This window comes from Coturnix japonica, chromosome 1 (assembly GCF_001577835.2).
Source record: "Coturnix japonica isolate 7356 chromosome 1, Coturnix japonica 2.1, whole genome shotgun sequence".
NCBI classification, from domain to species: Eukaryota; Metazoa; Chordata; class Aves; order Galliformes; family Phasianidae; genus Coturnix; species Coturnix japonica.
Genome location: NC_029516.1, coordinates 58,784,902 through 58,810,406, shown reverse-complemented (window position 1 = coordinate 58,810,406; position 25,505 = coordinate 58,784,902). Strand labels below are relative to the sequence as shown.

At 38.3% G+C, this 25,505-nt stretch overlaps 1 protein-coding gene across 6 annotated transcripts in view; it reads right to left on the bottom strand.

The window, feature by feature from the left end:
- Positions 1 to 25,505, bottom strand: part of PIK3C2G (phosphatidylinositol-4-phosphate 3-kinase catalytic subunit type 2 gamma) — a 272,235-nt gene that overhangs the window by 12,370 nt on the left and 234,360 nt on the right. For all 6 annotated transcript variants that reach the window (XM_015867894.1, XM_015867905.2, XM_032445932.1 and 3 more), the window contains 2 exons: positions 18,435 to 18,510; positions 11,177 to 11,271 (listed from right to left, as the gene is read on the bottom strand). In XM_015867894.1, coding sequence (XP_015723380.1) covers positions 11,177 to 11,271; positions 18,435 to 18,510 — 171 coding nt within the window. The remainder of the gene's footprint in view (positions 1 to 11,176; positions 11,272 to 18,434; positions 18,511 to 25,505) is intronic.

Genomic DNA, 25,505 nt, shown 5'->3' with positions numbered 1-25,505 from the left:
AAGTTCCTTCAAAATAGAACAATGCTATATACACCCCGAGGACAAACTAAGTGAATAAGAGGTTCTGTTTTTACTTCTTTATAAATTGTAACATCGGACTGAAGATCCTTTCCTCTTTTTCCTTTGAGATTTTCATATCTCAAAGCACTGAACAGCTGTAGTCTACTCCTCTGCTACACTTCTCATTTCCCTGACACAAAATATTTATAGATTATTTCAAAGAATACTAAAACAAAAAACAGATTTTCAATAACTAACAAACAAATACAAAAGGAGACAATCCACTATTTTGCTATGGTGCACCCTACATGTTCTACTACTGGCAAAACAAAACAGAAAATAAATCAGATAAAGTAATTACACAGATATGGGTGGCATTTTTTTCACAATCCTCTCTTTCTTTTCACCCCAAATTTCAAAATATTTAACTGATGCTCTGCAAGGTAAGTTTTGTTTTATTATATTTTCTGGTGCCAAATTTCTTGCCCACCTCTCTGTTAGAAACCTCATTCCTATTCCTGACTTAACTCCTAACTCATGCAGATATGCAGGTATGTGCATAAACACAGGAGAGACACTGTGACAGAGGACACTGGCATGGAGGTCACTGACAAAGCAACAACAACAACAACAACAAAAGGAAATGAAATTGATCTCAATTTAGCATATCTTCACATCGTTTCAGAAGAACATAGACATTGTTTCAGGGGAATTCTGGAAGACGTTTATTGAGCACGTATTTTCTGCTTTTCAGAAATCTTCTAGTGGTGTCAGTGAAGCAAGCCTCCAGATGGCTTTGTCATTTACTATGATAAAAATGCAAAGGTGCTATATCCTTGTCTCTGATTTGAATCTCCAAATATATCCTGAGCACACTGTGCAGCTCAGTACCTTCAGTATCCCTCTCAACCTGCCTGCTCTGCAAGCAGCCTGTCAGTGCACCAAGTGGGTAAGATATGCCTAATGCAGGTGTTGTTAGTTTAAGAAAAAGCAGTGATTTTGTTACTGGGTTTGTTTCAGCCCTCTCTCCCCCAAGTGAATTAAGGTATTTTGCCAAAAATAAAAAAGATGCAGTTTTTCCAGTTCAGCTTTGATTGTAGTAGAGTAGAAGGGAAATGGACTCATGCACCTAGTTCTTAATAAAAGATGATGTGCCATATTTCTAAGAGGGAAAACTACAGCCACTCTGGCAAAAATAGGGTCTTGAGCTGTCACGAGTCACAAATTCTCTGAAGAATGAACCAGCCATCCAGCCAGCATTCTGCAAGGTCTCCTGGCTGTCAAATGGGAAAAAATAACCTTCAGTCACTGATGCAGAAGGAAAAGTTCACAGCTACAACTCCACAATGAAGACACCATTTCTGGGCAAAGAATTTGAAATGTTGACATACCCTAGTGTATATGTGAGCTATGATTGCAAGTACTCAGTAAAGTCTATGTAGCTTTTTGTAATTCTGTCAAGGAGGTACCCAAGAAGCATATTAATTTTTTCCAGGCTGTCTTGGTTAAATCGCCCACACTTTGGTATATAGCTCCACTTGAGAAAAAGATGTTTTAGATATCTGCACAAAGGAGGCTCCGTATGAGGTCCTCCCCATTCACAGTGTTAGCTGGTAGCCTGATGAGACTTGGTACATCATCTCCTGTATGTTCAGGAAAATGAGTTGCACTTTAAATCTCCAGTGAGCAAGATGGAAGTATAGGTTTTCATCTAAATTATTTTCTTGCGTCACCTCAGATGCCAGAAGGCATATACGGTGTAGGGTATGTGACAGAGGCTTCATGGAAAACCGGCACTCTTCTGAACAGACACTGGAGGACAAGGAAAATGGTGCTCACTATTCTCACAGTCAGACAAATGAACTCCATCGTATCATATATGTCTGTGTCTTAATTTCAAACTGAATCCAAATCCTAGCTGGCAAACACACTGTGGTACTTCTTAAAAAGGAAGAAGTATTTGTTAAACATTTAACAAAAAGAGTTCTTTTTTTGCAAGGAGAAAGATAGATTTGGAGTATCAGGCTGATTCCCAAATGATTCAAAGCTTCCAAAGAACTATGCAAAACGCTTCTGATCTGCTTCAGTCATTTGAGAGGAAAACACATCTAACTCTGCTTAGAATTAAATAAAGAAAACTGATATCCAGAAAGTCACAAGGGTATCCTCGGCTTCTAAGCCTTTATTACTATAAAGCTCAGAAACCAGAACCAAACTGTTTCAGAAAGATGAAGAAAAGAACAGAGATGTAGCTGCTGTTCAGTTTGAAAATAATGACTTCTTGATAATCCAAAAGGAGCTGTATATTAGGATAGACACAATTCCAAATGAAATGGGAAAGAGTCTACATGGATGTACAACTGTAGTTCTGAGGTAAAACAGACTACCGTCTTTTACTGTCTGCAGCCATGAGCAGAAAAGTAGGGCTAAGTTATCTCCAGTAAGAAATGATATGGCTCTGTGTGCATATACTATTGTTTCTGAATTAACAGAAAGGAAAATTATGAGTGCCTCTATCTATTTTATTCAAAGTGTAAATCTAGTTCCTGAGGCTCTGAGGCCCCTGTAATAATTCACCAATGCTCAGCACAAGATTACTGGATGGTCACTAGCTCCATGTGGATATCAAAATTTTGCCAATACTGCAAAAAATAAAAATAAAAATAAAAATAAAAATAAAAATAAAAATAAAAATAAAAATAAAAATAAAAATAAAAATAAAAGAAGGTGGCTGCATAACCTGAAATGTGTAAATGTATCTTTACTCACAGTAAAAGATTTGAGCCATAATCACTAAAAAGATTTGGGGTTTGTTTGTTTGTTTGTTTTTCTGAAAGAAAGAAGTGATAATGTTCTAGACACTTGAATCTCATGCTGCCGCTCTTTCTTCAGGTCATTTAAAGTCTTTCCTTTCCACATAGATGAAAAAATATCAGGGTTCAGTCATGTCTTAAGATTATATTATTCTTGTACAAGCAATGTTGATGCAGGATGCAGAATGCAGAGAATAGGTTTCATGGAAAGATCTCTCTCTGAAGCTTTTGATATAGAATTTCTAGCTTGCATTTCTTCTTTGCATTTTCTTCTTTGCACCCTGTATTATTGTTGGAATTGAAATAGCTAATTTACCAATTCAAATTTAGTTAAAGAGTCTATAAGACTGGCTGAGATACAGTGATCTACTTTGGACCCTTAGAAATAAAAATCCCAGAATTTCTTAACTGTTGGCTCTTAGAGAGTATAAAAGAAATTAGCCTTTGAGAAAAAAAAAATGCATGTAGATGCTGCTCAGTTTTTTTTTTCTTTTTTTTTTTTTTTTATTTTTTCACATTTATACTATCTTCTATCCTTATCTAGGCAGAGATGAATGTAAAATACATAAAGAAATGGCAACTGCATTGTGTGCCTACATCCTTTAGCTTCCTAATTAGTAAAATAAATCTTTAAGTACCTGAACCAGACTACTTTTAATTTCTGAGACTGTACAGAGCCCCCTCCACTTTTCTTTGGGAAATTATTCTACAGCTTGCACACTCCTTCTGCAAGAAACTATTTTGTTATATGATGCAAGCAATTTCTGCTCTTTAATTACTTCTAATTACCTCTACTTAAAGTCTTGCTCAACATCCTTCTTCATGAACCTTGCTGTGTTCTGCATTTAATGGAGAATTTTCACAATTGAGTTCTGTCCTTGTTAGTCAGTTCTCAACTAAGTTAAGTTTTAGTAACAATATGTCACTCCTGGAGTATAAATCATTCCCGAGCAATCCTACTGAGAACTGGTTTTGAACTTGAATTCTAGTTATTAAAAAGCTTCTGAGAGCAATATTCTAGCATCAATGCCTTATAAAGATAAACTACTTAATTTCTGCATCTTAACACCAGGATCTTACCTTTCTCATTGGCATCTCTCCTAGCAACCTGATGTCCCACCATTTGCTTGTTACATTTCACATAACTACAGGAAATAGATCTGTATCTCCCTGAAGGAATAGTTTTCATTTGTCCAAGCTACTTGTGGTGTTCTGTAAATTACTTTTATTCACTTGATCTTGCTCCATCTCTACTATTATTTACAATGTTTTTTTTCACTTGCATCCAATGGCAAATTTAATTTACATTTGCCTTCATCGCCTGGATCACTCACATTATTAAACAAAACTCATTCTTTTCTTTTGATTCAAAACAGATTAGCTGTGTAGGGAATTACTGAAAAACTAGAAATCAGAATTTAGAGTTAAGGCAGAGCTGTGTTTGTGACAGATGAAAGGGTTTAACAAGAAGTGATAACATAACTTTCCATACAACATATTTGTCAAAAACATTCTGTGACAAATATGTTGGAATCCAAAAGTGATTTCTGCACCACAAAATCATATCCCAACTCTTCCCTATTTCAACTACTGCTGAGTAATAGGCTTTGTTTATAGATGTTCTGCTAATTTTCAGTCCATAAGAGAACATGTTTGCCTAAACTAATTCGCATTCATTTTTAAAGTACTTCCTATGAATACAAAATTAACTTCAATTTGTAAGTTGAAGCTAGAACAAGAAGTTTTTTTCATGTCTTTTTTTCGTTTTTCTGTAAAAATGACTGGAGACCACTATGTCTTACTTTCCCACATCTGCCAAATTTCTGATTTCATTCTGTTACCAATACATTCTGAATAAGTTTTGTTCATCTCAAAGGGATTTTTTTTCCCACTTGTTTTCCATTGGTGGATGGCTGGTTGGGCTTTGCTTACCTATAAAACATATTCCCTATCCCTGCTGGCTAATCTGTGGGTTTCAGTAAAGAAAGTGGAAGGTGTTCATAATATTGTGAAAGGGGTGTATGTGATGTTGCTTTTTATTTAATTGGCAGGCATTGCATTGCTGGTATGTAATATATTTTCCATTTTAATCTACAAAGGCTGCCCTAAAAGTAATGCCTCTTACTGTATTATGTTGACAGACAACATCACAGGTGGATGTTGATGATATGGCAGTAGACACTGAACCTTTGACCAGTAACCTGCTATGTTTTGTTGCTGTGCAACAGATGGCAGAAGACAAAATGCATATGGCAATCTGACAAAGTGACATCTGATACGGAAGTGTGTATGAAGCAAAGATGTGCCACTGAATTCCTCCTTATGGAAAAAAAAATAAAAATGGCACCACTGATGCTTGCTGAACGTTTATGGAGACAAACAAGTGGATGTGAGCACAGCGAGGCAATGGGTGATGAGTTTCATCAGTAGTGACTGTGGTGTGAAAGACAAGCCACATTAGGAATGCGTTTTAATTGATTTTAATGCACTGTTAGTGATGTTGGCAATTGTGGAATATCACAAATTTTTGTGATGGGTGGATCCCATGAATTCTGACACAAGACTAGAAAGAAAATCATGTGCAAATTTCTCAGGACCTACTGAACCAATACAAGGCTGAAGGTGGCAGTTTTCTCAGTTGCATCATTACTGGTGATGAGATGTGATGTCACCATTATGAGCCAGAGTCAAAACAGCAGCCTGTGGTGTGGTTACATGAAAATCCCACATCAAATAAAATGCTCAAGATACAGACCTCAGCGGGTAAAGTGATGTGCACTGTCTTTTGGGATGGGAAAGGGGTGATCCTTCTGGATTTCCTAGAATATGGACAAACCACCAACTCTGACCATCACATCAGAACACTGACAAAGATGAAGGCTTGAACTTCTAGAGTCAGGACAGAGAAGAAAACAACATTTTTTCTTGCAAGATGATAATGTCATGCCCCCATACAAGTTTGAAGATTGTGAAGTACAGTGCCAGTCTTAGTTGGACTGTCCTACCACACCCATCATATAGTCCAGATTTAGCACCTTCTAACTTCCATCTGTTTGGGCCAATCAAAGATGGGCTGTATGTGCAACATTTTCCTAACAATGACACCATCATAGCAGCTTCATAGAACAAAGGGTCACATCCACTGATGCAGATTTTTACAAGCATGGCAAAAATGCATAGCTAATGGTAGTGAACTGAAAAACTGTTCTGTAGCTGAGAATTTGCTCTGTCAGTTAGTGTTACTGTGCTCTTTATATCTGTTGTAGTTTCCATGGAAATACATGGGAGGCATTACTTTCTAGTGGACCAACATAGCAGTAAGACAAGTGGCTCATTCCCCAGTCTGTACCTATAGTCAGGGTTGCCCCTTCCCAGCTGCAGAATTTGGCACTTGTTCAAGTCTTGTTCAACCTCATGCAGCTGGCAATTTCTCGGCTTTCTATTTTGTCTTGCTCCTCCCAGTTTAGTATTATCAGCAAACTTGCTCATGAAGTGCAAATATTAGTGGGCCCACAAGAGTAATTATGGGAACCAAAATTGATGGAAAAAAATTTCCCATTCCTTACTTAGCTCAAGCTGAAGCCGAAGCCCAGAAAAAGCAGTGAAACGTCTACTTGTGCTGTCTTTGGGAACTTCCCTATAGCTCTACACCTGCAGATTCAGAAATTGATTTAATTCCACTAATTTAGGGAAAGCTTGGCTCTCACATTTCTTCCTGTAGTTCTTCAACTATCACATTTCAGAAATGTTTTTGGAAGCAATTTCCACTTGGATAGCATAGGACAAGAAATGGAAAGAGGCTGGATGTCTGTTAAAGCTTAAAGCTGATTACTAATTCATCACCCATATATCAGCTATCCCAGAATCATTAATCACTAGGCACAGTTCATGACAGCCTCAGAACTTCTAAAGAAGGAATGCTGGAAGTAGTTTTGGAAAGTACTGCATGAATTTATTTTAATTCCAGAAAACGTTCTCTCTGCAAAATTGGTTCTGAATTCATCATCCATACACACTTTCAAAAATTCTGGTCACATTTTACACTTATTGGCATGAAGTTCATGACATGTTGGCTTTGTTTCTCCTTCCCACTATCCCTGAGGAATTTTTCTGTACACAAGAAATAGTGGGCAAAAATGTTTAGCATTGAGGACTGAAAGTTTAGCTGCTTATCTGGAAAAACAGGGCATGCCTATAGTCATGGCAATGAAATCAACAGACAACACACACTTCCTTATGTGCCAATGCTCAACCAATGTTCCCTTCTGGATCTCAATGAAGTACAAAAATAAATATATCAAACAACCCTTCTCTGAATTTCAGAAACTGCTACTTCTTTTCCAATGGAGTCTCTCTCTCTCTCTCTCTCTCTCTATATATATATATATGGTATAGGCAAGCAAGCATAGCAGCAGTTAGCCTGGCTTTTTCTGGCTCAGGCAGTACTAAGCTAGTTCATACTCTGCTCTAAGTTCTCTTATAATCTTGATATTCCCCATTTTCTGTGTTGGTTAATGTACATAAATGTAAGTGAATGGTTCAAGATCAGCACCTGCGTATCTCCAGTGTTCATAAACCCACCTCCACAGCTTCTTTGCAGATGTGGGAGGCCATGCCTTTCACTCTGCCTCATTCTTCCTAGTACTCTCCCAGTCCTCCTGACTGCTGCCATTCTTTGGGCTTGCCACAGTTGGAATGTTCTCACTCCTAGCAAACAAACTCACCCTGGATCCTGTATCTTCTCCCTTAGTCTACTTAGAGCACTGTGCAAGGTACTATATTATTGAGTTTGTGTAAGAAGCTAGCCTTATTTCATCCACTTCTGCTGCCACATCCTCTAAGACTCAGAGGCAAAATCTCTCAGTATCTCCATTATAGCATCTCCAGGTCACTGTTACACCATTGTTTCCTTCTAACTCAGCTTGATTTTATTGAAACACTATTGCCTCCATGGCCTATACATAAAGAAGTGTGTTGCAAAGCATGCAAGTAACGGTCCAAGGGCTGAATTAAAAATATGTAATAAACATGTTTGGAAAATTGTATTATTGTCATGGCTTTTCTGTATTTGAAAATTGTGGCTATTCTACTCCATTCTACTCCATTGTTGGTCTCCAAAGTATTTTTAAATGAGTTTTCATCAAGGACTATCTTTCATAACACGTGACAGTAATGTTGGAGTGAGTCAGAAGAGTATGCTTGGAAAGCAGACTTAGGAATGGATAACTTGTAGGTATGCAGCAAATCCAGCATACGTGGATGCATCAGACTAAGAGTGCCCAAGCTGTGGAATACACATGTGCACGTACGTTAGACCGATCTCTGGCATGTCTACACTATATCAGTGCTCTCTCATTTAAAGAACCCACATGACACTTGAAAATGACTACAAATAACACCAGATCCCTAGGGATTATCTTGTGCATCATATGTTAATATAGAATTTGCACAACAGGATCCATAGCTACTAAAATCTGTAAAACTATCCATCCATAAATAATAAATGAAATGCATTTACATGGATCAGAATTCTGCATCAGAACTCCTTGTCAGTGCTGTGAGGCTACAATTGGGATTAATTTGTCCCATTATAATACTTTTCACATCTGAACACATCATAAAATCTCTACAAAGTGATAAGTAAATGAAGAAGAGACACACAAATTATTTACTATAAATTCAAAAACAAAACAAGATTGCAAAGATGAACCACTACAAATAATTAATGAGAGTCTGCAAAAGATTGAATGTACCTGAAATCACTTTAACATGTCTTGAATAAGATATGATCTTGGCATACTTTTAAAATCCTTGATCAGATAGAAAAAAAGAAAAAGAAAAAGAAAAAAGGAAAAAGAAAAGGAAAAATTAAAGAAAAAGAAAAGCGAGCATGTCAGAGAGATTGATCTACACAACTGGATAGCTGTGAAGATAACTAATGGGATAAAGAACCTAATAACCTTTCCTTAATAAGTTGTTTGAAGGCAGTCCAGTATCACGGTACCACGAAGCACGACAGCGGAGGTGGAAGCAGGATGGAAGGAAGGAATGAGAAGCCCAGGATTTAAAAACACGATTGCCTAAGTTAGGTGGCTAAAACAGTCACCTTGTTTTCAAGCCATGAATCATTGCTGGTCTTACTGAATTGGACTCCAACCAGTTCTCCACAAACTCACTGATATGGATTTAATTTACATCAACTACTTCCAAATGCCAGAAGCCAATTTAAATTTGTATTGTCCCTTTCACTAAAGTGGCCTGAACCCTGGATTTCAGTTTTGCTATGTAACGCCATCTACACTATAATTTATTCTAATTTAATTAAATGAATGAAACTTTTGAAGTAAAGAACACATGAGCCAGAAACAAGCAGAACAACTGCTTCCAACATCTGTAGATCTGCTTGCATACATCTCCACATCTCCTGTCTGAACTCACAGTAACAACATGAACACAACAATCATTTTAAAATTCTCCTTCCACCAACTAGAAGCCTATCACTGTTATTTAGTGCTAGACAGTGCAAAAAGAAAAAAATAAAGGAGGTTTTAAGCTATATCTAAATATTAAACTCATATAAACTGGACCAGCAGAAGCTGATCTCATCTGTCAAGGTGGCACATGGGAAACAAAAAAGTCTCTCAAGATTGAAAACTTACTGGATGTTTTATAGACCAAAATGAATATGCTTGAATTGCAGATCAGACGCTGGAGTGGAAAATGGAGAACAGTTAAAGCTACATAAACCTTGTGTGACTGCATGCATCAGGACAGGATGGGGGCTGAGCTGCTGGAACAGAGCTCTGCAGAAAAGTACCTGGGTGCCCTGGTGGATAATTGGTTGGCTGAGGCAGCAGTGTGCCCTTGTGACCAAGAAGGCCAGTGGTATGCTGGGGTGCATTAAAAAGAGTAAGGTCAGCAGGTTAAGGAAGGTGATTCTCCCTCTCTATTCTGCCTTGGTAAGGCCACATCTAGAGTACTGTGCCCAGTTTTGGGCTACTCAGTTCAAGAATGAGAGGCAACTTCTCAGAGAGTCCAGTGGAGGGCAAAAACGATAAGGGAGTTGGAGCATCTCCCTTATGGGGAAAGGCTGAGATCTGTGGCTGTTCAGCCTGGAGAAGACTCAGAGGAAATCTTTTGAAGACTTACAGATAATGAGTGGGAATGACGTGGATGAGGCCAGCTTCTTTTCAGCAGTGCCAAATGACAAGACAAGGGGTAATGGGCATGGACTGGTATGAAGGAAGTTCCATGTGAATGTGAAGAAATATTTGTTTTCTGTGAGGATGACAGAGCACTGGCACAGGCTTCCCAGTGAGGTTCCTTCTCTGGAGATATTCAAGACCCACCTGGATGCTTCTTGTGTAAGCTACCATAGGGAAACTGCTTTAACAGAGGTGTTGAACTAAATGACCTTCCAACCCCTACAATTCTGTAATTCTGTGACTCATATAACCAATTAAATATTCAGCCCTATTTTATTATCATCTGGTCCCACATACATTCCTCAGTTTGGCCTCATTTAAGAAAAGAAATTGCAATCCAGTCTGAGATGGAGGCAGCATAAATGTATGCAATAAGAGCCTGCAACCATTCAAAAATACTTTAATCTTTGAGCTAGACAAAGATAGTGAATGATCTCTTTGCTATTGCCATTAATTGAAACTTGAGCAACCAGGAATTTCAGAGCACATCCAGGTGGCTGAACTCATGACAAAACAGCAGATGCAGTGCCTCAGCTGAGAGATCCAGCTAGATCTCTCTTGATATTCTCATCAAACAATTTCACCTGCCTTGTGTTGAGGGAGATCTGCCAGATTTCTCCTTGCATACCCTGCCTCCAAGAATGTGCAGTATTTCCCACTTAACCTCAAGACACCGTGTTATAGAGATGAGCATCACAGCACCAGGAGACATTGCTTCTTAAAGTACTCCACTGCTTTCTGCTGACCTCTTCCCTGCTTGTAGACCAGTTGTTTGGGACTTTAAATAAGCATATGGATGATCAATAGCAGCAAGATCATGTCCTACAAAGGGTTGTGATGCTGAATGATGTCACATACCTAATTCATATCAAAACGTGTCAGCTGAAAGTGACAACAGGCATCAGAAATGGTTTTGTATATGGCCTGGAAAAAATCATTGCTGGCCATCAGGCAAACATGGTTTCTACGCAAGTCCCATAATTACAGCAACACTGAGCAAGACCTAAGGAAGACTGTGTTAAATAAAATAAAGAAGTGTCATCCTAATTATGAGTTAAAATTATTTACATCAGAAATTGTGTTTGAGGATTAATGTTGTCACAGTACCACAAGAAAGTCAAAGGGTTAAGAGCCATAGATTATGATGAAAATACTTACAATGTTCCTCATGTGTTTCAACATCACTGTCAGATGAGTGCCCTCATATGATATGACTAACTGCACTCCAGGTGTACCATCAGTTGACTGAGGACCTGAAACCAAACAGTTTGATTTTTTAGTAAACAGTTTATTGGAAGCAGATGTTTAACGTATCACAGAATTCATGAACTAATACACACAACAAACCACTGCCTGCTTAAATTAGCATTGAAATTAGAAAACACTGTCAGGGAGCGAGATCAAGAGAATGGTCCGACATGCAGTGCTCATCTTCTCACTTCTTTATACACTGTCAGTCGGACTTTTGCTTTCTAACAGCCATCAATCTGAATTTTAGTGGGAAATTTATTTTTTGTGTTAGTATTAATTCTGGACATTATTATTATTATTATTATTATTATTATTATTATTATTATTATTACTACTACTACTACTACTACTATTACTATTATTACTATTATTATATTAATTGCTATTGTTGCAATTTTTCCATCTTTTTTTTATTGTTTTCTGTTCCCAGCAGAATACAAAACAAAATCAAACAAAAGAAACCCTGCACAAATGCAAGTTTCTAGACCAGTGTCAAAATGATTGCATATTTACAATAACAACTTCTGTATCTCACAGATATAAATTCTCCCTTCATTATTCGTTATCTTTCTTGTTCCAGGCTGGTTTTCAAGTAACCCACTCCTTTCATAAAATTTCTACTAAAATTAATTTACAGAGTTTGACTCAGTTTCCATTGAGAAAAGCATTTTTCAGCTTCCAAGCAAGAAGGATCAGGCTAACGATATGGAATAAATGACTAAGCATATCCTGTTCCTTCTTTCTTTTGGAAGCATTAAGCCAGCTGTCTTCACTGCCAAAAAGGTGTGTTCTTAAACTGAGACATATTGCTTACCCAACCCTCAGAGACAAAGCAGAAAATAAAGATGTTTTTTACTGCAGTAAACTAGATAATAATGAACACAGTAGCTGCTTGTTGGTATCCCTCTGACCATCTTATCTTGCAATGATAATGCTGAGCATGGGGGACACAAGCCACTTTGCGGCACTTGGTCTGAAGCCCAGGACTTTCCTCACACTGTAGCAGTCCAGACATGGCCTGTACGAACTGGCCTGTTTCTACTTGCACAAACAGAGATTCATTTAATTAGAGCAAGACTGTGTAGCATTCAGTATTTTATATTTATTTTAAATGGAAAAATAAAAACTTAATCCTGCTAACTTTACAGTGAAACAGTGATCTCGAAGGAGCTGGGCTCTGTTCTGCCTTCCTCCCTGTTAAAAATGTGCCTGACCTGAAGACCTCAAACATAAAGTGCTGCTCCCCTGCACATGCCTTGGGATCAGCCAATCAGGCACCAGCCTTGAACACACCACAAGGCAAGATAATAAGACAAAACAATCAGCAGCAATCAATTCTTATCTTACCAAAAGTGAAGGAAATGAGAAAGGAAGGTGAACATGAAAGAACTGCCGTCACACACTAAGGTTATGCACCTACAGAAAGAGGTGTTTTAGAGAGCATCAGGACTGTTCGTCCTCAGTAGCACTCAGGATTCTCATATCTGTCTTTCAATCTCAGCAGACACCTGTGCACTCCTTTGCACTCTCTGTCTCTTTTCCACACGTGCACCAGAGCTGTTACAGCCAGGGTCATTGAGGGCAAGAAATGAAAACCTCTTTTCTCAGCCTTCACTCTGTTGTTCAGTAGAGGAAGCAGCAGAGGGGAAGTTGTGAAAAGTAAGCCACGTTGAGAATAAACTAAATGTGTAACCTCTGGGATGGACAGAGGCTAAAATAACTGCTAAGCGGATAGAATTACAGTGCTGTAACATACTATTGCCAGCCAGGAAGCAAGTGCAACTGCCATTTATCCTAAGGAAAGGAATTCAAATTAATTAAAAATAACAGTGGGTACATACAATTGCCATAGTATATTTTTTTCCAGGAGGTCTGGATATCAACACTTCTGAGTTTCTGATGTTTCGACTGGAATTTTAGAATAGGAAACCATCTCCAGCTTCTTCCCTTTGGAGACTACAAAAATACACTTTTAATCACACCCTAATTAGAGAAGGGCCTGAAACAGGCTTCTGAACAATTGAAACGTTACAAAGAAATCACTGAGCTAGGACTTAGAAAACTGAGGTGCAGCCCTTCATTTGTTATTCTTCCCTAAGAGCTGTGACAAATCACTTAACTACACTGCACCTTATTTCAAATGTTCTATGCAAAGCAGGGCAGTGAGGGATAAGGAAAGAGAAGAAAACAGCACAAAACAGAAAATGATGTTTCTTTTTTGTTTGTTTGTTTGTTTTCTCCAGGGTAACAAAAAGCTCACAAAATCATTCCCCACCCCCAGCCCCTGCCATGTTATGTTGTGTCACCATTTTTGAAAGAACTTCTGAGGAATTCTGCCATAAAGCTGAAATAGGAAACTTAAAATCTTAGGTCAATAAAGACTGTAATGCAAGGAAGTTTTGCTTTATCTAAGGGTACTGTTCTCTTGAGGGTCTCTGTTAATGTTGTGAATTGCTGTGGGCTATCCTGAGCAGCTCAGCAAGAGCAACAGAGCTCAGAGGCTGAATTATGTCATTTGAATTCAGTGGTACATTTTGCCTTTTCTCTCCTACCAGTGGAACCACAGCTGAGTGTTTATACCCAGCAAAGATTTTCTTCTGTGGGAGCTGGCAATTTCACTTAGGAAAAAACAAATGTAAATAATTTCTAACCAAGCTGAAAATAATGAAAAGCATGAGCAATGAAAATGCATCTCTAGTTGACTATGTAAAACAGACAGTATGGTTATGCATATTACCAAAATACTTCTTGCTCTGTAATAATTTGAGCATTAACAAAAAACCCACCAAACTCATCAGCCCTACATTGTAGAAAATGAGTGAAAATAAAACAAAATGCAAGAAAACTGATAAACACAGAAGAAGCATCTTATATTTCATAACAGACAACGGCTTCTTTTAGCAAGACTCAGATGTAGTAGTTTATGTTTTCCTACTTCAATGCTAAATCAGTCTTTTTGAAATCTAGGTGGTTTTAGCTTCAAATGATAATAAAAAACACATACAATAATTACTTCCAGTCTGTCCAGCTTTGGCAGATGGACTTGAGCTGAGACTTGCATTTTTAGGAACTGTCACGCTCTACTTGCACTCCATTATATGCAAGGACCAAATGCCAGTCTGCTGTAGATATGGAATAAAGCTTCACTGACTTCAGCTGAAGCAAGGTTTTCCTCCCAGGGACTGATTCTTCACTCACAGGTGTCAGTGGAAAACTTGTCACATGTCAAACGAGGACCCTGAAGCTGGACTGCCAACAGAGCTGGGTTTGTAACATTTTTTTACATCACTGGTGTTGGTGTGCCCCACCACTCAGGAGAGCCAGCTGCCAATCCCCACTGCAGAGAAACTCAAAACACTCTGCCAGTTTATAATGCCTTTCATCACAGAACATAAACTCTGGAAAACTGTGGGCTTCTTCTTTTTGGATGAAAAAATTAAGGAAATTAGTGTTCAAATCTTATTTCTATTGAAAGTGGAATGATTGTCAGAATAATCAGTTGCGTAATTCTTCTCTTCAACTAAGCAATTTTTTTCTAGAACGACAGAGAACTTCCTCTAAATATTTTGTGCAGTGTTTCCATTAGAAGCATTTAAAAACAATATCCGCATTGGTCTTTGCACACCGTATGAAAAATAGAAGCAGTGTGGAAGATGTTACACAGAAAACAGATGAAATCAATAGGGAAATGATAATTTAATACATTGCATTTCATTTGTGGACTGCAAGGAAAATGGCAATGCTAATTAACAAAATGTCGCAGCTTTCATCCTCTAGGCCAACCAGGGGTGCTTATGGCCAGCAAACCAGCCTATATCCAACTAAAATAAGAATGCAACTTGTGGCAAAAGCTTTACGCTGAGAACGAGCAACTGCAGCAGATTAGAAAACTGTACAGGATAAACATAATAGGCTACTCTCCTGAGAGAGCAATCACAAGGACTAGGAATTTCCACAGAGAGACATATGGTACATTTTGATTTTTTAAAAAATTGGATCCTGCTTTGGAAGAAAACAAAGCTGTTTCTCTACTGTACTTATGTGGACAGAAACCCACTGATGAACACACAACACTGATTGTGCCTACCAGAACTGGACCTGGGTTGTGAATTGTTACAACCAATAGCAAAAACTTCTTAATTTCATAACTTTGGCAAAAACAATTTCAATTACCCATATTTTCAGGAAATAAAAATTCTAGAGAAGAAAAATGAGAAACATAGTTTGACATAATTAAGAAAAAAAAGATAAATTTTGTTTCTTCCTTTTCCTTTTTTTTTTTTTTTTTTTAAAGAGACATATTAAAAATGTATGTCTGTGAAATCATTCTTGATATCTGTTCTCACTCCCATGCGGTGTGCTTGGTATAATGAAATGCTGACAGTATTCAGTGCAATTCAGAATCTGTTCCATTGGGAATACTGAATCAGTATTCATGTCACAGCAAATTTAGCACTGATTTTTAATCTCTTCATTGCTAGGAGCACAGTACAAATTCATAAATTTTAATTTTTATTTTACTTTAGTAACTGTAATTACCTACAACATTTGTAAATTAAAGCTGTATAAAAGAAGGATGCTATCTTGATCAAAATTCATAACCCGCTTCTATTGGGCATTGGCTTTGTTTTACATTTATCCTAACTAAAAGACTAATTGTTTGCCCATGTAAAGGTTGTGAGAGAAATCAGCAGGATCATGGAAAGCTGCAGCCTGTATTAAAGCCATATTAAACCTGAGGTATTCTTCAAAATAGGTAGAAATGAAGTTGCTTATGAAATCATAAAGCAACAAAATCTCTGGGTGAAGGATGCACTATTTTCATGGAGATTACCTTTTTCCTGAAGGCTCAATGAAATTATTTCCCAGCCCAGCTCAACTAATACCATTTCTATAGTTTTTTGTTTTATTTTTCAGATCAAGTGTTTCAGGGTAACCTCAGCAAACAAGAGCCCATAGGGGCAACTGTGTCCTTCTCAGCAACTCCTTTTATGGTATATGGCAGTTTGGCTTGATCACTAACCGCCTTGCATTAGATGGACTCATATCTTACTCAAAGGATGGATTGTAATAGTGTATTGAATATCATACAATATAGGTCTAAGTCATCTAGCTAGCTGGGGTAATGCAGCAATCTAACTCCAGGGAGAAGGGGCAAAGTGTAAAGTGTGTGAAATGTTTTCAAATGGCTAATTAGCAGTGCATGGCTGGTGGTCTCATTGCTGACCTAACTCATATACAGATGAGCTCATCCCTTTCCACAGTTCACTCCAGTTCACACCAGATGTACTCAGCTTGGCACTAAGTGCAGTCCCTCCCTTGCTGACTAGAAGTGGTGCCATACCCACAGCAACTCAGACCCAAATTCTTGATCTTTGTTTCTACAGAATTTAAACTGATTGGGCCCTGGTTTGGACTTTGTACACTACTGGCATTCTATTAATAAATGTCAGCAATCCATTCACAGTCCAAAGGGAGATTTTTTTTTTCTGTTAAACAAAGGTTTTGTCCTGAATTTAGAATGAATGAGTACAAACTTTAAAAGGCAGAGTTTCTGAGCAAAAATAAAATGCCTCTGAAGCTAGACTACATTAATCTCTTCTGACTGTGTAGCGACCTTTACCTAACAGGGCCACTGAGTTCATAGTGAATCAGCAGATTGGGTTATCTGTCACATAGCTTTCATCAAACATTCACTAATCACGTTCTTACTTTTGTTTCTTTATTCTGTTCTCTGATTTTGTTGCCACTGATAACCAAAAAAAGGGCTCACTTTTTGGACTATATTTTCTAAGGACACCACTGTTAAGATGTATGAGACTTATTTTGAAACCTTATTGAAGACCGAGTTCATGCTTTTGCATAAGATACTTACACCCAGATTCTCTGTAGTAATTAGGAACTAAATCTTTCTGAAATATCAAAATCCCTCTAAAGACCTCAGACTTAAACTCCTTTATGCTTCAGTTCACTCCTACATGCTTACAACTTTGGTTAAAGAGTCTTATGAGAACAGTAGCCTATAGACTCAGATTTCATGTTACATTTGAATTCTGGTCTGGATTTTCTGATCCACGATAAGATTCAGCAATGAGATTCATCTCTGTATATTCCTAACACCTAGGCCATCTTCGCATTATCCTCTCATTCTTTGGTACAAGTTAGAACAATCATTACTAATTTCCAGTAGTCATAATGGATTTAATATGATAATTGCGTATCCTAATCAAATAAACTCTACTCAGGGGAAGTCGTCAAAAGGCTGAGAATGTAGAATAGGAATTATTTTGATCTGACGAATTTAAAAAAAAATGGTCACAGCAAAGGAATTAATAAAGACCCCATCTTCAGGGAGAATAAATTAACATGTAAACTAAATATGCTGAGCTGCTTTCTGAAAAGTGGGCAGCTGGTCATCTTGGAAACTTTCTGACACTTGGAGCACAAAACAGCTGAATCGTGAGATTTTATTTTGCCTGAAAATTGATTGCTGAAGTTTATTTTCAGTGCAGAACTAGTACAGTGTAAGAGAACAAACATTCACAGTTTACTCTATATGGACTATGCTTTGTCTCTTAAAGCCCTACTGCTAGAGATTAGATTAAATTAGGTGCTGCACAGGAGAGAGAAATAGGTTAAGCATTATAGGAACAATGCAGAATGTCACTTAGTAAGAAGTGGATTACCACAATCATTAATAATGTATGCCTAGGTATTAACATAATGTTTTGTTATTCATCTGCTCCACTCATTCTGAAATTGACTTTTGAAGTCACCACTAATTTTCTTTTGCTGTCCAAGTACACACGGTGCTTTGTCATGACTCAAATCCTCTCCTCTGGAACCTTCTCTGAAACTTTTGTTTGGTAAAACAAGAAGCGTGCCACAGTCTGTCTAAATAGATGTTTACTTTGCATATAGGCATATTTATTCAAAAAGAATTGAAGCGAGGCTGAGCAGAATATGCCAAAGTGAATGCAAGCTACAGGTTACATCAACTAAAACATTTTCAGAAACTTTGAGAAGTCAGGAAGTATGTGTTGATTATCTGTACATCTTAAAAAAAATATTGCCACATTAAACACTACTCACCTCTGCATTACTGTATTCAATATTACTCATGCATTCGTTCTTAGAAAACAGATAAAACTGGTAATCCACATACCTGATGTCACAGATGATGCTGTTTCCGTCAAGGTATGTTTGGACCAATTCAAGAAGAATCTGAGTACAAGCTCATTCTGAAAGACAATAAAAATACTTTGGTAATATTGTATGCACTCTGTTCTCTGATTTAGTTCTCTCAGAACAGATTACTGGTAGACTTTTAAAGTACATATTGAAATCAGCAATGAAGGGCAGCTCTCTGATCATAGGTAGGAACACCAGGGAATGATTTCTGCACAGGCACAGGGAAGATAATGGTGCCCCTTACCACTGCCTCAGGAAGACTGTTTTGGTGCCTAGCTTACCCCTTTCTATCAACACACTTCCAAAAAAAATATGCGCAATGTAGGCCATGTATTTGTGTTTACTTGATCTTCAGTGTCTCCATATGTGCATTAGCAGCTGCAACGACATTTATAGTACCCCATCTGCAAAACAAATGCAGAACAACATCTCTAAATATTGCACAGACACTGTGAATCTTGTCCTTGGTGCAGGACCAGCCCCAAGCACCTAACCTAACCTGTACCCGCTTTGGATACTGTGCATACCTCATTTGGAGACTTAATGGATGCCCACAGTGAGAAGGTCCACACAGAGTTAATTCCTACCAGAAACCAAAGCAGACTAGAAAGCATGCTCGTATTTCATCATCCTGTTTCAAAGAGTAATCCACCTTATGTACTGCAGTATAACTTCTACTTTTACGTACTGCCCTGTACTGTGTTAGTGAACATATATAACAGGTAGTTACATTCAGCTTTAGAGAATTAAAACAATAAACCAAATCTCCAGGCTTCAGTATTGTGCAAGGCAATAAAAAATGTGAATTCTAATATGAACTGTAAGGATTCTGAATCAAAGGTGGACAGTAATTACATTTTATTACCTTGTTTATAAACCGTATTTCAGAATGGCCATTCTTTAAGACTGCTACAATTGCTACATTCATATTGATGCGACTTGGACTGACACTAACAAATGGGCTGAACAAGAGACTTTCCAGATTCTAGCATTAAAATGTCACCATTGTTTTTTTTCCTGGCCATGGAAAATGTGTCTCGTATCGACAAGATGTATTTCATGTAGCATTTATCTTCTTTCAATTTGACAAGATGTGGCACGATTTGTGCAAGGAAAATAAAAAAAGGAAGAGTTTAGTGACAAATGCAGATAGTGAGGAGTTAACATGTGGGGTCAGCAGACAGAAAACCAAGATGTGCATGTGCAGTATGGAGATACAATTAGGCAACTTGGATTTATTTTAGCAGTTGTCTTTTATTTTTAATTTCTCTGTTTGGAATTTTTCCTTCCACACATTTTTTTTTTCCCTTGAAAATTAAAAAAAGAAAAGAAAAATATAAGCTAACAAAATTATTTTCCTTGAATTGAAAGACAAATCACTAGGATATTAGCAGTAGGCTGCCAATATACCTGTCTGTTCTAAACATACGCAATTATTTTCTCATCTCATGAGGACAGCTTACAGCAGAAAGTCTGTGCACCTGCTTCAGGTTTTAAAAGCTCTAAACAGCCAAGTTACTCCTTGCGAGACCTCCATTTGCTCTTTCAGCATGAGTCCCAGGGGCAGGAAATCTCAAGGGTTGTAAGAGCATATTTTTGGCAGCTCAGTCTTTATTTGACAGCACGAAAATAAGCAGGGAAACTTAAGCAGCCCTTTGAGCTGAAAGATTTTGAGAGAAGTGGGCAGGAGGTGGAAGGAAGGATACACTGACTTGAAAGAGAAATAAAACAGTTCCACAGTGAGCAGCCCGGTGTTCTACCTCCTCTTCACTTACTCTTTCAGCAGTAAGTGAACATATATTGAATAGTGGTTTGTAAACAGAAGGTGGGAAGACTGTTTCAGGGGAGAGTTCCAAATTCTCATTCCTAAAGGAAAGAACACTGTGAAACAAATGACATTTGGTTTAGAAACATTAAGTGGAATTGGTGCAGATCATATATCGGGTTTGAACATGATAGGCACATAAACCGCACTGCCACAGCAGTAAGTTCTAAGCATTCCCTTTCTGAGCGTCCATCATACTTAATGGGCACTGAAGCATGTGGAGAAGCAGCAAGGCTAATGTTGGCAAAGGAAAAGGAAAGCTGCTGAACTTCCAGGTGATTCCTAAATCCTGTTGAAGTCAATGGGACTTTAATCCACGAGACTCCAGTCCAAGACTGAAGCACATGCTTGGAGTTAAGTAAATATCAGAATACACTGCTAAGCAAGGTAAGACCCACCAGGGCTTTGAACACCTGTGATAAAGTGCACACCATATTTAGGTAGGCACAGTCTGCTTCTGAACAATTGTTACAAAGGCAGGTGGCCATAGATGGGAATCTTAAGAGACCATGTAACAGTCTTTCTAGACAGGCAGGCACTGAAGACCACAAGAACTCATTTACCTTTTTCTTTCCCCCCTGGAATTATTAGATTGACTTCAACAAATGAAAATTCCCTAAGATGCCAATCATATGGGGATTTTTTAGGTAAGCCTCCTATCAGTTGTCTAAAACCATTTTTACCCTATTAGATAATTATTTAAAAGGTAATGCTTATATTTTTCCAGATCACCCAAAATATTAATTTTTGGGGGAGCAGCCAAGTATATATAGGTGCATCAGTGCTGGCCTGGTTATGACCTTTATTCAGCCATTAGCTTAAAAGGGACAAATTCTACCTCTGCTTACACTAGGATACAGCTGAAATAAGCAATTTCAATGGCATCAGGGGAGCTGACACATCCTTGCACCACTGTAGCACAGTAGAATCTGTCACTGCTCTCCATTAGAGCCTAACAAGAAAAGCACTCTGCTGTTAGTGAAACACAGCCAGATTTCAAGCCAGATTTAATTTTGTTAAGAAGAGCAGTCTCTGCTTTCAGCTTTATTTTCAGCTGTGTTAGAGTAGATTTGGGGTCAGAGAACACCCATGCACCTGTTATACTTTAACAGGATGGAAGAGCAGCAGGAAAGAAAGAAACGAGTAAAAGCTGACCTTGAGGCAGCTATTATTACTTCAGGAGAGGACAGGGGAAAAGAGAAGACTTTAAACTTTCCCCATTTTGCCTTTGCTTGATATCTGACTGCAGGAATAAAGGAGCGGTGGGAGATTAAGGGACCCACAAACCTTAGGTGCACTTTGTATCACTGCGTTATATAATTCCATGTGGGCACCACTGGTGCTGTTTTTTTAGCTCTGTACATTTCAAGTAGCTCTAGCAAATAAAATACAAGTGAAATATGGGAAGCTCTTATTAAACTTTGTTACTTTCATTGCAGCTGTTAAAACATTACTCACTCTAGAACCACACCATGGGCCTGGTTTTCAATGTATGTATCTTTGAAAATAAGTGAATGTAATTTACAGCCATTTCTATTTATATCCAGTACGTGCCCTCTCACACTGCCTTTAACTCTCCCTAATAATTTTTATAGAATCTATTCATACCTGATACACTGTAACTGATTGCTTACCTTCTTGCACTGGTTTACCTCTGTCCCAAAGTTTATAGATGATATTGAATACTTAAACAGAAAATTTTTATAGGGGCAAAACCCAACATGCCTCATGTCTTTGTACCAATTAGTGTCCTGTGCATCCACACTTGCCACATTTTTTTTTAATTTTCCATCAACAATACCCACTTTGATAATCAGCCCCCCTCAAACATCCCTGTCCACCACACACACAAAATATTTTTCACAATGTGAAAAATACAGGACAAGTAGAATATGCTCATTTAAGGCTATGTAGTTTTGTAAGATCAGTATATCTATCTGGTCTCTGAACTGTGCTATCAATAACAATATCCACAAATTAAATGCTACTTCTTTTAAATAATGAGAGATGGGGAAATTATCCATAGATAGTTACTAGCTGGCTGGTGGTACCACATACACAGCATTGCTACACTGAACAGTGCTTTAGATTCAGTTTTATATTTCTATTTTTAATTCCCAAGCCAAGTGGAAGTTGTCCTTTAAAGATAAGTAAGCTTAGCCAATATCTAACATGCTGCTGCTTGACACTAGAGCCAAGAGAAGACTCAGTTAATGGAGACTTGCTCACATTTGTGTCCATAGTGAGCAGGCAATATTGTATAAAAATGACAAGCCACAAGGGCAGCCCTAACTTATGTGTGTTGAGATTTGGGCTGCAATCTCCACTCAGCCCATCACTCAATTGGAGTTAAGAGTGAAACAGAGAAAAATGTAAACGTGCAAGGCAGCAGCCGACTTCTGCAATAGATTTTACTTACACTGTAAATATGTATTTCTGTCATCCTCCACATTACTCATCTTCAATTTATTTTTCCTTGATGTTTCACCTATTGTTTCTTGTTTCCTATTGTTTGTGCCACAACTGTTGTTTTTTTTTTTTTTTTTTTTTCTTTTTTTCTGTTTAATGAAGTAGAACTCTGAGTCTAAACAGTGATGAATATGTAGCCTTGCTTATCCTGATCCAAAAGACCCAAACATTTCAGCTGGATCAGCAACTGTGCAGCTAGTACAAAACTAAATATTCCAATGATATGAGCACAAATATTACCATTGATTTGAGGGGAGTAGAAGGAAACTTAAAAAGATGCCGAAACACATTTTTGATCCTGCCCCAAATGACTCACAGAATCACAGAACTGTAGGGGTTGGAAGGGACCTCTAGAGATCATCGAGTCCAACCCTCCTGCCAAAGCAGGTTCCCTACACCACGTTGCACAGGTCGGCGTCCAGGCGGGTCTTGAATATCTCCAGAGAAAGAGACTCCACCACCTCCCTGGGCAGCCTGTTCCAGTGCTCCGTCACCCTCACTGTAAAGAAGTTCTTCCGCACATTCATGCAGAACTTCCTATGCTGTAGTTTCACCCCATTACCCCTAGTCCTGTCCCAGCACACTACTGAAATTGGCCAGCCTCACCACTATGGCTACCACACCTCAGGTATTTATAAACCTGGATCAAGTCCCCTCTCAGCCTTCTTTTCTCAAGGCTAAACAGACCCAGTTCCCTAAGTCTCTCCTCATAGGGGAGATGCTCCAGGCCCTTCACCATCTTAGTGGCCCTCTGCTGGACTCTTTCCAAGAGATCTGTCTTTTTTGTACTGGGGAGCCCAGATCTGGACACAATATTCCAGATGAGCTCACCAGGACAGAGTAGAGGGGGAGGATCACCTCCCTCGACCTGCTGGACACGCTCTTTTTAATGCACCCCAGTATGCCATTGGCTTTTTTGGCTGCAAGGGCACACTGCTGGCTCATGGTCAATCTGTTGTCTGCCAGGACGCCCAGGCCATTCTCTGCAGAGCTCCTGTCCATAGGGTACTCCCAAGCCTGTACTGGTGCATGCAGTTATTTCTACCCAGGTGCAAGACTCTACACTTGCTTTTGTTAAACCTCATCCGGTTTTCTTACTGCCCAGCTCTCCAGCCTGTCCAGGTCCTCGCTGAATGGGCAAGCACAGCCATCAGGTGTGTCAGCCAATCCTCCCAACTTCGTGTCATCAGCAAACTTGCTGAGGGTGGCCACTGTTCCTTCATCAAGGTCGTTGATGAAGATGTTGAACAAGACTGGACCCAGTACAGACCCCTTGGGGATGCCACTAGTTACAGGCCTCCAGCCAGACACCGCACCGCCAACGACTACCCTCTGCACTCTGCTAGTCAGCCAATTCTCAACCCACTTCACCATCCACTCATCTATCCCATACTTCCTCAGCTTTGTTATAAGGATGTCATGGAGGACAGTATCAAACTCAATATGAAAACTAACTTTTGCATTTTAGTGGTTGACGTTATGAATATAGTTTATTGTTCATGTACATAGTCTGGTGGCACCGTTATTTATAACTGAGTTTTAACCTGAATTTTTTTAAAAAAAATACTCCTATTCTAGAAAAGTCTTCAACAAATGTCTAAGAAGAAATCAGTGAATGAGATTTATAATCAAAATAAACCACAGACTTGATAAAATTCTTCAGATAGAAATGGCCATAAGCACACATTTACACATTTAAACTAAACTACCACCAAATATCTTTGCCAGCTGATGTTTCAGCATTTATTGGATTTAACACTGTCATTGAGGGACAGAGAACTGTGGCTTGGTGCTTTTGTTCTTTAAAGAGGAGTTTGAAGAAACATTTAATTCCATTTGAGCTACAGTACAAATGAGAAGGCAGCTGTTTCCTACATATCCTCCTTTGTTCAATCCTTTTAGCAGAAAAAGTGTCAGTCCGATTTACTCTTAATCAGAACCCAATTGTCATAATCAAAACTCAGACTGGACTGAAAAGCATGCACGTAATGCATGGCTGATAAATGAATTTGGATATAATCCAATTCTTTTTTATTTCTAGGATTTTAAATTACTTAATTGGCAGAACCAAGTGTGCAGTTGGTCCTGTGTAGACTTGACTAAACTCTTCAGTGCTGAAAAAGTTGGTCACTGGTGTCCAGTCAATCACAGTAATGTGTTTACAGTGATACAGTGATAGGAAGACTATTTAATAATGAAATGGCAACTCTTCTCTTTTTGGCTTAGTACCATCCCAGATAATACTTTAGGATACTATAGAGCTGAAGTATAATCCAGCTGAAAGCAGAAAGAACTGACCATTTTGAGAAAGTACAGGGAACTTGGTTCTACAGGCATCTAATCTTACAAGATTTCTTCTACGATTGCTGAATTAATTATTAATTCTTACACAGTTTTACTCTTTCAGAGGAATGACAGTTCGGTAATGCCTGAGAATAGACATCTCCCTAAATGGTTTTGGTCAGACTCCCTAGTCATCTTAGAAAAAGGACAAATTTAACTTGGTAAAGTGGTCCTAGGCATGAGGAGAGATAAAATAATTGTGCTTATTTTTATCAAGAAACCCTCCTAGCTTGGCTTTCTGCTTCAAGCAAAATGAAGAAGTCACAACGACACTTTAAAAAAAGTCATACCAAAGGGGAAAGTGAGAAGGAAGCCTTCAGCTGGGAGCACAAAGGAAATTACCAACTGACTGGTCTCCTTTTTCTATGTGGGTCAGAATACATCAGTCTTTTCCAAATTTCTCACATC